This window comes from Cavenderia fasciculata (genome assembly GCF_000203815.1).
Source record: "Cavenderia fasciculata unplaced genomic scaffold Scf_Dfasci-G-b-205a01.r1-3, whole genome shotgun sequence".
In the NCBI taxonomy this organism is placed as follows: domain Eukaryota; phylum Evosea; class Eumycetozoa; order Acytosteliales; family Cavenderiaceae; genus Cavenderia; species Cavenderia fasciculata.
Genome location: NW_004457737.1, coordinates 526991 through 539874, shown reverse-complemented (window position 1 = coordinate 539874; position 12884 = coordinate 526991). Strand labels below are relative to the sequence as shown.

At 32.4% G+C, this 12884-nt stretch overlaps 8 protein-coding genes across 8 annotated transcripts; 6 read left to right on the top strand and 2 right to left on the bottom strand.

Annotated features, from left to right (window-relative positions):
* Positions 1-142: 142 nt before the first annotated feature.
* On the top strand, positions 143-831 carry DFA_02916 (uncharacterized protein; the record flags this gene model as incomplete). Its single annotated transcript, XM_004362466.1, has 2 exons — positions 143-494; positions 560-831. 2 exons carry the CDS (start codon positions 143-145, stop codon positions 829-831), a joined length of 624 nt encoding a protein of 207 aa, XP_004362523.1.
* Positions 832-1330: 499 nt separating this feature from the next.
* Positions 1331-2520, top strand: DFA_02915 (uncharacterized protein; the record flags this gene model as incomplete). Its single annotated transcript, XM_004362465.1, has 5 exons — positions 1331-1454; positions 1547-1610; positions 1694-1804; positions 1893-2091; positions 2488-2520. The coding sequence occupies 5 exons, from the start codon at positions 1331-1333 to the stop codon at positions 2518-2520; spliced, it is 531 nt and encodes a 176-aa protein (XP_004362522.1).
* A 168-nt stretch (positions 2521-2688) lies between these two features.
* DFA_02914 (uncharacterized protein) lies at positions 2689-4466 on the top strand (the record flags this gene model as incomplete). Its single annotated transcript, XM_004362464.1, has 2 exons — positions 2689-3562; positions 3952-4466. The coding sequence occupies 2 exons, from the start codon at positions 2689-2691 to the stop codon at positions 4464-4466; spliced, it is 1389 nt and encodes a 462-aa protein (XP_004362521.1).
* A 117-nt stretch (positions 4467-4583) lies between these two features.
* DFA_02913 (uncharacterized protein) lies at positions 4584-6028 on the bottom strand (the record flags this gene model as incomplete). The annotated part of the gene is made up of 4 exons (XM_004362463.1): positions 4584-4646; positions 4716-4954; positions 5289-5517; positions 5972-6028. 4 exons carry the CDS (start codon positions 6026-6028, stop codon positions 4584-4586), a joined length of 588 nt encoding a protein of 195 aa, XP_004362520.1.
* A 601-nt stretch (positions 6029-6629) lies between these two features.
* DFA_02912 (uncharacterized protein) lies at positions 6630-6794 on the bottom strand (the record flags this gene model as incomplete). Its single annotated transcript, XM_004362462.1, has 1 exon — positions 6630-6794. One exon carries the CDS (start codon positions 6792-6794, stop codon positions 6630-6632), a length of 165 nt encoding a protein of 54 aa, XP_004362519.1.
* Positions 6795-7154: 360 nt separating this feature from the next.
* DFA_02911 (uncharacterized protein) lies at positions 7155-9280 on the top strand (the record flags this gene model as incomplete). Its single annotated transcript, XM_004362461.1, has 3 exons — positions 7155-7569; positions 7638-8288; positions 8352-9280. 3 exons carry the CDS (start codon positions 7155-7157, stop codon positions 9278-9280), a joined length of 1995 nt encoding a protein of 664 aa, XP_004362518.1.
* Positions 9281-9858: 578 nt separating this feature from the next.
* On the top strand, positions 9859-11624 carry DFA_02910 (uncharacterized protein; the record flags this gene model as incomplete). Its single annotated transcript, XM_004362460.1, has 3 exons — positions 9859-9896; positions 10523-11340; positions 11596-11624. 3 exons carry the CDS (start codon positions 9859-9861, stop codon positions 11622-11624), a joined length of 885 nt encoding a protein of 294 aa, XP_004362517.1.
* A 482-nt stretch (positions 11625-12106) lies between these two features.
* DFA_02909 (uncharacterized protein) lies at positions 12107-12878 on the top strand (the record flags this gene model as incomplete). Its single annotated transcript, XM_004362459.1, has 3 exons — positions 12107-12569; positions 12741-12763; positions 12801-12878. The coding sequence occupies 3 exons, from the start codon at positions 12107-12109 to the stop codon at positions 12876-12878; spliced, it is 564 nt and encodes a 187-aa protein (XP_004362516.1).
* Positions 12879-12884: the final 6 nt, after the last annotated feature.

Below are 12884 nucleotides of genomic sequence, written 5' to 3'. Positions count from 1 at the left end.
TGGTTCTTGGTAAAAAAAGAAATGAAATTTAAAAAAGAATAGAATAGGGGTTTCTTGGGTTGGAATGATTTAAAATCTTAGATTTATTATTTTTTGTTTTATTTATCTGTATTAATTATTTATTTATTTATTTATTTAAAAAATGAATACTTCACATTTTGAAGATTCTTTTGAATTTATTACACAACAATCATTTTTAGATCCAACTCAACAACCACAACAACAACAACAATCACAACTTATTTCTCAACAATCACAAATTATTTCTCAACCACAACAACAACAACAAACATTTGATACATTTTTTGAAAATCAACTTTCGCCATCTCAAATCTTTTCATTACCAAACAACAATGATGGTGACCATCAAAATCCACTTTCACAATCTCATGAAGAAGAACAAGTACAATTATCAAAAGAAGAAATGGAATATTTAGAATATTTGGAATTGAATATTACCAACTATTCAAATGCTTATGAACATTTTTTAAAACGTAAATACCACCAAATAGATAGTAAATTAATAGAGATTGGAATATTTAAATTTACTTTCTTTAAGAATTTAAAATAGCTATTGATAGTTTAGTTGGTGAAACATTGTCACATCTTGATGATGATTATCAAAAGGCAATATCAAGTATGAAGAATGGTACTGACAGAATTAGAGAAAAGATGCAAGAAAACAACCTTCAAAGACAAAAAATTCAATTATTCAAGAATGAAATTAGAACCTTGTACCAAACCATTTGGGATGTTACAATGAATAATAATAATATTATTAACATCAATAATAGTAATAATAATAATAATAATAATAGAAATATTAATTAAATATTAATATCACTCTAAATTATCCTTATACTCTATCCATTTTGTTTTGAACCATAAATTAAATAAAATAAAATATTTTATTCTTTCGGTCGTTGTCTCACTGAGTAGTTACATCATTGTTAGAAGACGTCCACTTCTCAACCTTTCAGGAGGGAAATAATTCAATTTTAATTAATCGAAAGACACCCCTTTTTCACACCTACCACCCACCCCACCTTCAGCACATTTAATTTTTTTTTTTGTAATACAATTTTAATTAAACAAATACGTATAACGCAGTAATAACAATAACAAACACACAGACTTGTTTAAAAGATATAACAAACAAACAAAAGTAATTCAAAGTCTTATCTTTATCACTCACCATCATAGATTAATAGAGATAGATAGATATTAAATAGTAATAGTAATAGTAATATAGAATAGAACATATAGAATATAGAATATAGAATATAGAATATAGAATATAGAATATAGAATATAGAATATAGAATATAGAATGTGGTCAGTAGCATCAAAAGTAGCAGGTAGTGGCGCAGGTACAAAGGTAGCTGGAGGATTCTTACCAGAGTCATCTAAAATAAAGACAGCTGCTAGATTTGGAGGAATGATAACTGGTGGTTGTATGTATAGATAGATGAGTACATTTACTCAATTTGTAATTGACTGCTGAATAGTTATACCTAACTCAAACTCTCTTTCTTTCAATAACAAGTGGCTGTTGGTTTAGGTATTATGATTATTTTCTTCTCACATTGGATTATTGGTCCTATTTCAATGTATGTTGTTGTTGTTGTTGATGAAGAATAGGTGATAGATAGATATGGCATATCATTAACAACTTGTTTATAAATCATTATAGTGCATTTGGAGGATTTATGTTATTATTAGAGTTTTCATTGCCATTTGTATTAAATGTAGAGTTTATTGCTATGGTTTTCGATTATAAAATTAGAGGTCCCATATATATTGTGTAAGTAGATAGATAAATAGAGGACGGATGGATGGATGACTACGTAATAGGAAATCCTAATATTAATATTCATTTATAAATATTGTAGATTTTGTGTTCCAATGTTCTTTACTATTTTCACAATTGCCCCTGCTTTGGGATGTATATTTACAGGAGGATGTTATTGTGCACTTGGATATTTGAAGGGTGAAAAGGCAGAGATGCCATTAAACAAACAACAAACAACAGAGGTCAAGGGTGCCAAAAAGAGTTCACTCTCCTCTCAAGCTGAAGGTCCAGGATTTTCAGTTTAAATCAACAAACTCACGATAGGAAATGAAATGAAATGAATGAATGAATGAATGAATGGAGATTCTCATCTCTCTTTCTTTCTTTCTTTCTTTCTATTACAACAACAAACACAACAGCAATCAATTTATTTATATAAAATAGAATTTTTAAACATTTGTTAATATTTATCAAGCGCAAAAACAAACAAACACATTCATGAATACGATATGTATAGACATTAAATTCGTTCGTTCGTTGATTGATTGAATAAGAAAATGACAAACATATGGATCATCATTCGAATGGTGATCGCTTTTCTTTTGAATTATAATTCCGTCTTTGGCCTAATTGTCGCATTAATAGAATTTGTGTATTCCTTGCACCAAAACTTTATTCTTTTGTTTTTTTTTTAGATTAAAAGTTTTTGGTCAGCTCAAATTAATTAACTTTTTTTGAAAGTATCTATACACATCATCATCTTTACATACCTCTTCACAATCTTATCATTTTAGATATAGTATATAGTATAGTATAGTATCTCAAAGTAGTGAGTGTAGTAGCAAGTCTGATTGATAAGAAGAGGAAGATAGAGAGAGAAAGGAGAAAGGAGAGATATGAGTAACCAACCACCAACCTCTACTACAAATGTTGATGAGCAACAACAACAACAAAATAGTAATAATAATAATATTAATGGTACACAATTAGAAAGAATAACACAATATTTACAAGATGGAGGAGGAGGACACCAACATTTACTTTCACAACAGAATCATTTAAAGCCAAAACTAGTAAGAGCTAGTTCATTGCAGAACTTGCCTTCATCAAGAGAGACCAATGGGATAGCTAGTAATAGCATTGGTATTAATACGGGTGCACTACCAGTCAACGCAGTGGCAAGTAACAATGCTAATCTACTCGACAAGATGGATCTGATCAAGTTTGGAGAGATTGCCGACCATCCAGCACCCAGTTCAAAGTATGATTTCGTCAAGGTCAAAGTACGTCTAGAAGACCATTACTATGTGTTGTCGCGATTCCTCATCTCGCGTGTACTCAATGTCACCAAGGTGGATGCAGCCGATTCTGTAAAGATCTCACTCGAGCTCAAGAAGCGATTGGTTGACCAGGGACGTCTGCAGATCAGCCAGGCCGACCTCGAGAGCGAGCTGTTTACGCTGCTGCAGGCGTATGGATATGGAAACGAGTACATTGAACGGTACCGCATGACTACGCAGTTCCATCACCAGCGTGTACCCCTAATCATTCTCATCAGCGGTCCCAAGTGCATTGGAAAGAGTTATTTGGCAACTCAGCTGGCCGAGAGATTGAACCTCTCGACCGTCCTCCAAACCACACTCGTACAAGACCTAATGCACGCCATCATCACCGAGTTGGCAAGTACCAACACTGCTGGAGGTATCACTAGTACAAGCAATAGTGGTAACAAAGATAATAATACATCGTCAAAGGGACCGACGATGTTTGGTATGCCGTCCGACCCACCCTACATATTCAAAAAGTATGCTAGCAAGGAGGAACTATTATCAGAGTTTAAAAAGGAGTGTGTCATGATCCGACATGGTGTAGACACTGACATTGAAAAGTGTTTCGAAGAGGGTAAAGCAATCATCATTGAAGGGCCACATATTGACCCATCACTCTTTACCGAGCTCATTGCCGAAAGAAACATGTTTGCTCCAACTCAATTCAATTTAGATGATTCTCTATTACAAGATAAAGATAAATCAATTAATAATAATAATCATCAAACTAATAATAATAATAATATTGTAGATAATAATAATAATAATAATGAAACCATAATAATAATAATAATAATAATACACATCAAAAATCACAATCAATTGATATAGCATCAAAATCATCACCAACTCAATCATCTCAACAATCACCATCTGTACAAAGTTCCACACCACCCTCTTCTATTACTGCTACTGCTACTGCTACTACTACTATTCCATCATCACCATCATCATTCAAAGAGGGAGCAGTACCATCATCACCATCGACTCAGAGTGCATTGGAGAAACTCAAGAAACCAAAGATCAAGGGTATCATTATCCCATTTGTACTTTCGGTCAATGAAAGAGACCACATGTTTTTGGTAGAGAATTGGTTGTCTTGCAATCCGATTGCGTTGCGATACGCAAGAGAGGCATTTGGCGATGACCCCGCTCAACAGTGTCGTGGAATCGTCAAGAATCTCCAAACCATCCAAGAATATCTATGTCAAGGTGTACCACCATTCCAAAGTGTAGAAGTCAATCCACACAGCCTCTTGGAGACACTCGATTCTCTTCACAGTGCCGTACTTAAAAGAATTAATAAGGCTTATTCAGGTCACCTACGCGGTTTTGAATATGAATAATAATAATTGAAACAATAAAAATAAAAAGAAAATGTTATAAACTATGCATAGCGGTTTATTCTTAAAGAATGTTACATTCTGAGAAGCAAATGACAAAGTTTGAATAAAATGATTTAATTAAAGAAAGTTACAAAGTCTAACATTTTGTTTCTTGGGTTCCTCCTCTACAGTATTCTGATACTGAGTATTTTAAAAACATTCAATTCATAATCACCAGCATCGATTGGAATGGCGATGTGATAACAATACGATGGGGTCACCACGGGCTTTAGAAAGTCCCAAATGATTCTCTATTGAATAGATAGTTACTCCGGAATTATACAGATGTTCCTTTCCTTGGAAAAAAATTCTAACATTAATAGGATTGATCGGTTGTTCGTTTTGAATTGACTCTTGGAGATCATAAATTTGTTCCTTGTCGGGGTCTTGCATTTGGGTGAGAGCATCGAGGTTGTTTTTCGAGTTGTCCCAGTGGTGGCAATAAATTTCTATCAGCAGGAGACATATAGTACATGCTGATGTCTCCCCATGTATTGTAAGGGAAAACACTACTAGTGGTGGGGTCAGTTATAATGACGCGAATGAGACTATGGAACGTGTTGAAACCTTGGTAGGAAAAGGGTCTGGGTAAATGATTTCTAATGTGGACCATGATGTTTAAAGAAACCATTGATAAATTATTTACAATTGGTTTTTGTTGTTGTTTTTGAATGGGCAATATCCTACAACAAAACAAAAAACAAATTAATATAAGTACTTTATTATTATTTATTATTAAATATTATTATTATAATTTTTTATGTTGTTAATTATTTTACATACCCCAACATTGACCAGTAAACATATTAAATAATGTTTTATTTGTTTGTGGTCCACTGGAATAGGAATAATTCCCATTCCCAATGTCTCTACCAGATACCAATACTTCAGATATCGTCTTTGAGTATTCATACAAATAGGGTTTAATAATATCCGATTCTTGTTTTGAGTCAAGGGTGACAAGATATGATGTAAAATTACTGTCTCCATAGACCCAACATTGATCCTTTGCCTTTGTGTTTGTCCGTAATATTTTGTATGTGTGACCATTTCCTCCGACCGAGGTTGACCAAACAAGTGGGTTGGGATATTGACATTGGATGGAATGAATATAAAACAATAAAACAGATACAATTCTTACTATTAAATGACATTGTAGTAATAATAAATAATATTTCTGCAAAATATTCCTATCACTAGCTGTCAAACTTTACACCTTTAAATCCTTTTGATCTTGTGACATCACTTTGGCATGTGTTGGTTGAGTAAATATTTGTGTGATTGCCATCCCAATAAACGATCCGAGAAAGTATAGTGATTTTTGGTTGGCTTTGACGTCAAACCACTACTACTACCAATTCTGCAAGGTGATTATTGTTGCTCATGACTCTTCTTCTTGTTTGTTGAGCTCATTATCTCGCATACATCCTATCCTCTCTCTTTTGTTGCTATCTTTATATTATTACTTGTTTTGGAGATATATAGGTAGCTGTGGTTGCAATTGAAGGAAGGTGATAGACCATTTTAATTATTAATATTATTTATTCTGCCTTGTTGTCTTTTTGATTCAATGGTCATGAATACATCACCGAAGTGAATGTTTGATGTCTCAATATTGACGAAGGAGACGGCGGAATGAGGATAGGTGTAGTGTTGTTTTATAAATCAGAATTGATCAAGTAGTTCTCTTCATTGTGTAGGTTATTGTATGGTGTAACCTATTAGATGAGTTTAGTTTGTTGTTTGAAGACATTGATGATTATGATTATTGCCAAACCCAACAAACAACTATGTATCACTGTTTCTAGACCTTGTTGATAAATATGCATGATCTATCTATTGATCATTAAAGTTACTATTCATTATTGTTGGTTGTTTGAGTGATGATGAATGAATGAAGTTCAACAGTTGTTACTGCTTATGAAGTTTACAAAAAAAAAAAAAACAAATTTGGCGGTAGTTTGTTAGGTCTCTTCTTTGTTATTGTTTTAATAGTATGCATAATTGAAGGAATCAAGGTTAAGATATATATGTATTTATGTATACTTCTATCTTTGTATGTAGTATATATTGATTGTAGCTCTCACTATGCTCCTTGTAAACATTAACATTGTTGATATTAGTCTAGATTTTTGAAAGTGGATGATCATACAACATAACATTCTTACATTGCTCTGGTTGATCAATTGTTATCAACGAACAACAACTACTACTACTACGACATGTAAACCAATCAACAAACAATGAAAGAAAGGTGATGATGGGTTGGTGATCACCGACACGAACCATCAAGAACCACACGAAAAATATCTATGGTTGGTTGGTTTATATCATTTCTTTTGCTCCAGGGAAGACTGGCCACCATCTTTTCGGCGCGGCAAGGAATGATTAATACTATTATTATAATGTTAATTGCTTGGGTACCCATCTATCGCGGATGACACCCTTAATGGGGTATCTTGGCTAAAGATTACTGTATATATGTATATAAATATATTTATTACATCAATGAAATGAATATTAAATTTCTTCAAAATAAGATTTTTAGTTCAATCAACAACAACTGATCAGTCTATTCAACAACTATATTTGTCCAACAAACAAGCAAGATATTAAATAATAATAATAGTAATAATAATAATAATAATAATGTATTTTAAACATTCAACTATAGTAATAATAATAATAGTAGTAGCTACTGTTTTATTGTTAAACACTAGTCTCGTTCACTGTCATCCCCTCCCAAATGTTATTTGGCCAACTGAAATTGGAGGGAATGGTCACGAATACAAATTAATATCAAACCCGATTCTTCTAATCACCAATGCAACGAATCAATGTGAAGGTTTGGGTGTGAAAGGAAAATTTAAATCATACCTTGTTACACTAGATTCAAAACAAGAATGGGATTTTATTCTAAAACCATTTAATTCAAAGATTAATATTTATCAACCCAACATATGGGTATCTGGTAGAGACATTGGAGGGAATGGTACCTATTCTTATTCAAGTGGACCACAAACAAATCAAACATTATTTAATATGTATACTGGTCAATGTTGGGGTATGTATATTTAATAGTATCAACTCTTTATAAAATTAATTGTATTAATAATTTTTGTTTTATTAAAGGATATTGTCCATTCGAAGCAGGTGAACCATCTTTAACTCCTGCTGGAAAACGATTTATTTATATTAGAGGACCGACTTGGGATTATACAAATACCAATGCTTTTGATTATCAGGTCACATTCTCTATTTGTGAATTACAACCTATTTCAGAGGTATATGTTCCATCAATTGGTACAAATGGAGGATCAATAACAATCAACAATCTATCACAATTCAACACACAAACAATCAACATTACATTTTTCAATCCAACCAAACAACTTGAAAAATCATGTCAAATAACATCAAAACAAGGAACATCAGTCACTTGTATAGTTCCACCTCTATCTGGATTTCATAATGTAATTGTACAAGATGCTAGTGGAGTCAAGTCAACACACTATGCATGGCAACCATATCCACCATTTATTAAAGCTGTCTATCCATCATTCACTGCTAATGGATCGATTACACTGATTGGTGATAACTTTGGTAATGGGATCAACAACAACAGTTTAGTATTTGTTAATGTTTCGAGTCATACCCCTTGTAATATTACATTTGCATCATCAACTCAGATTATTTGTAAGCCCCGTCCATCTTTCGTCAAACTCCTTCCCATTTCAATTTCAGTTGATAATATTTATACTCAAACCTATAAACCTCATATTTGTATGTATAAATATTTTAATAATAATATTATAATATGTATTCAATTCTAATCCAACTCTTTAGTTTGTGACAATAGATTCTATTCAACCATTCTATTTGGAGGAGAATACGAAAAAGTTGAGCAATTAATGATTGACAATGTAAAGATGGAATCAACTCCAAATGCTCCATATATTGGTGCAATTGAATCAACTGAAATGCATCAATGTTTTAGTCAATCATTAAATTTAATTGGATATGAAGCATTTAGATTTTGGCAAGGTGTATCATACAACAGTAGTGATAATAGTTTTACAAGAAATAATGGTCCATTCAAAGGAACTCTATCTAAATTGTATTATTCTATTATTAATCAAACTGTAAACTCGGGAGGAAATAATAATATTGTTTATGATTTTTTCTCTAGAATGGTAGAGACATCATGTCCTATAAACACCCCAAAAACATATCACACACCATTGATTACATTTTATACAAGTGATGCACCAATCATTGATAATATTACCAATATTCAAAATACAACTCAATCACTTGTTACAATCAATGGTAATCATTTTGGAAAAGATCAATCATATGTTTTGGTATCGATTCAAGGTAAACAATGTAAATCACCTCAGTTTATTGGAGATGGTTATAAACAATTTACTTGTTTATTGTATGGTGGTGTTGAATCAACTCCTGGATCAAGTAATGATACAGAAGAGTATAATGTAACAATTAGAGTTGCTGAAATGGTTGCATCAAAAGTGGTTGTATCAAAAGTAATGGTTCTTCCAAAAGAAGAATGTCTCAACAACGATTGTGAATCGACATCCAAACAATGGAAGATTATTATCATTGTAGTATGTGTATCGATTGTATCATTCTCTATTATTTTTGTTGGTGGAGTTGTTTTAAAGAAAAGAATTCAATTACGCATGGCAAAGAAATTAAATAGAACTGTTATTGACCAAAGTGATCCTCCCCAACAACCACAACAACAAAATAATTAATATATTAATATATAGAGCAAGATGAATAAATCTGATCTGTCTCTATGATGACACAAATATAATATTATTTATTCTTTTTTTTTTTAAAAAGCTAAATAGATTCAATTCTATTTTCTAATTTATATTAAATAGTTGACTGTAATCGATAATAATGGGTAATTATTTTTTTAAACCTTTAAAGGTTCCACAATCAATTGTAAATAGTTGTATTTCAAATGTTGTATATCTATTAGAATACTCTTTTCCATCATTCTCTGGTCATACATTGTTGCACTAAGCTTTGGTTTTGGACATAACGGGTGAAACCAAAGACCAACTAAATCCAATTGGACTAATCATGCATTTAGAGTCCTTCTCAACAAACAAACACCCCAACTGGTTCGTTTCAATTCTGAAGATATCAAAGGGATACTCGATCATCCACCCTATTCAATCTTTTGGAAAGGTGAAAATGGTCAAGTCCAGAGTAGATTGGGAGCCATGGGGTCATGTTCAATTTGGTAAATTCAAATAGAATTAATGTAATAGAGTTATTTTTGGAAAGGCTTCCAATGTGGATGTAGACTCTAGAAAATAGTATGGAGGTCTATACAGTAGAAGCCTTTCCAAGATTGTCGTATACCCTATTTGAAAGGATCTTCAAAGGGGTTGTTTTATTTTTTTTGTACGAAGAGCAACTTGCGCAGCAGTCAAACTAAATTAAATTCTAATTATTCTTCGCTACTATAAATCCTCATCGCTACTCTCCAGAGTTGTATCTGTAGATCGTGGGGGGGGGGGGGTGTAACCTTTTTAATTTTTATTTTAATAAGACATTATCTGAAATCAAGCAATATATGAGGGAGTGTGAAACCACCAAAAAAGTCAATATACTGAGTAGGAAAAGAAAAAGGGAGGGTAGGGCGGGAATACAACTCCTACGATCCGCTCTTCGGATTTAAATGTTCGAATAATTCTTGAATTAACTTCCTTTGTCGTTAATGGATTGAATTAAATTTAAATTAAAAAACCTTGGCCCTTTTCACTATTGATATCTTGCTTCATTTTTTATTTTCATAAGTAATAGACTATTCAAACAAATTAAATTATGTCTTCTTTCGAATCATGTAATATACCAAACATATTTATATATATATATATATTTATCTATACATATCTTACTTGATTATGTAACAAACCCTTATTTATTTATTTTTTTTGATAATACATAGTGATAGCCTTGTGTGCTTCTCATATTTCCAGTAGTGAAAGGTTTAGTATGATGGAAAAGATGTTAAAGTCATGGGGAAACCAAACATTCAAGATTCCTCTCTACTTGTCTATGAGTACATCGACAGAGCTAGTGAGTGAGGCCGAAAAGAGATTAGTAACTTGGAAGTCAGCCTATCCTACACTTACTGTATACTTAAACCCGAAAATGTCCCAATTCAAACACTATCAAAATCTTGTCCAAAGACTTAAGACTTGTTCAACTGTCACTAAAGATTCGTGGGTCATCTTTACCGACGACGATGATACTTGGCATGAAATGAGGGTTGAAGAATATTATGTTTGCTTGGGTCGACAAGATATGAAAAACTACTCTGTTCTTCGCCTCCCATTCAAAGATCGTATAGATCAAGAAGAATATTGGGAGTTCTCTACAAAACTAGGTAACCTCAAAAGGTTTGTTGACAGGTCGGCATCTAGATTATTGGACCACCCATTTGCAGACCGCTACTTTGTCCGATTCTTGACCCCTCCCTCTCGTGGTACACCAACACTCCCAACCGATTTCAATCTTTACGAATACAAAATGGGTCACGAATCAATGCGACATGCACATGATGTCCTTGCCAATGGTGCCACATTCGAACAATTCAGAGAAGTTCAAGTTACTCGAGATTTAATTTTAAAATTGGCCAGGTGGTACGAGACTCAACCTATAACATGGGGAGAGTTCTCAGAGGCAGTATTGATTACCGTTGGACACATGGCTGGTGCCTCAGCAGAGCAAATAGCAAATATAAATTTGATATATCAAGCAGATCATCATATTTGGTTTGCCAATTTTGTTCAAAGTGATTTGATCAACCCATTCTTGAATGCACCTACATTGTGATGGTCTATAGATTAATAATTCTCTATTATATTAAAATAAATAAAAGAGTTGGATTATATAATATTGTGACAATAGATTCTATTCAACTATTTTATTACGAAAAAAGTCGAGCAATTTAATGATTGAAAATGTAAAGATGGAATCAACACCAGATGAATAAATCTGAATCATCTCTATGATACAAATATATTTATTTAATTCTTTTTTTTAAAAGCTAAAGGAAATATACATTTACCTTTATAAAAAAATCTTGGATTGATGGAACTGATTCAACAAAGAAACAATCAACAAAAATTGAAGAACCCAGATCAATACAAAGAATTTATCAATCATCCTCAATTTTATATTATCCAAAAAAATTAATTTAAAACAGAGCCAACAAAGACTGTATTGATAAATAATTAAAATAAATTAATAAATAAATATGCATGAGAATGGTAGATGTATCAATCAACAACCATTGAGCTATGGTTCATCAATATTTGTGCAAGTTAATTTGCAAAAGGGTGGTTATTCCTCTCATAAAATAGAGTGAATGAGCTGGGAAAAACAGATTGATGTGCGAACCAACCAATCATTTTCTATTTAGCCGCCCATGATCAACACTATCAGATCCAATTAAATTAAATTAAATTCAATCAATTTTTTTTTTTTAACTTTTGGTCATTGAATCAAATCAGATTAGGTATTATTGGTATTTCTCCTAACAAATAAAAATAATAATAATGGGAGGAGAATACGAATTCGACTTTATGGACTCGAAAGACTGGGATTTAAAAGCCTATCAGAAGTTTCTCATTGGAATAAGGGAGAAATATTCATCATCTGTCGTCGGAGATGATCTATTTGTTCAAGGAAAAGACCCTAATCCATCTGACAATGTATTCGCACGGTTTCACTTCCAATGTAGACGTCATGAACATTGGAAATCACCTGATCATGGACAATGGTTTCTAAGATGGGACCCCTCCATCAACACCCCCGTCGATGATATCCATGGAAGATGTGATTATGATAATCCTATTCAATTCAAAACAATTCATAACGAATTAAAGAAGAAGTTTCCAAGGAGCTTTCATATTTATGATGACGATCTCGAGGATATGATTCAAGACTATAACGATTACCAAGAGGAACCTCAAGACTTTACTGCATGTGACTCAGTTATTGTGGCAGATGTGATTACTAGTATAATCCTCTTGTACTCCATGAAATTAATTCAAGACCATTGCTTTAAATGAAAGAAATAAACTATTGATTTAATTATACAACCAATTCAACAACTTTTAATAATCACACAATGCCAACAGAGTGGTTAGCCATCCTTCTATATTATTATTAGAGTTGATTATTCTATAGTAAGAGTAAGAGTAAGAGTTCTTGCATGATTCTCTGTGTATTGTACTTCTATTAATTTAGGTGTTGTTTGCTAAAGAAGATGTTGTTACCTGTATGCAAAATACTCTTTCTTTCTTTAAAGCTTTGACTAGTCAATGATACTTG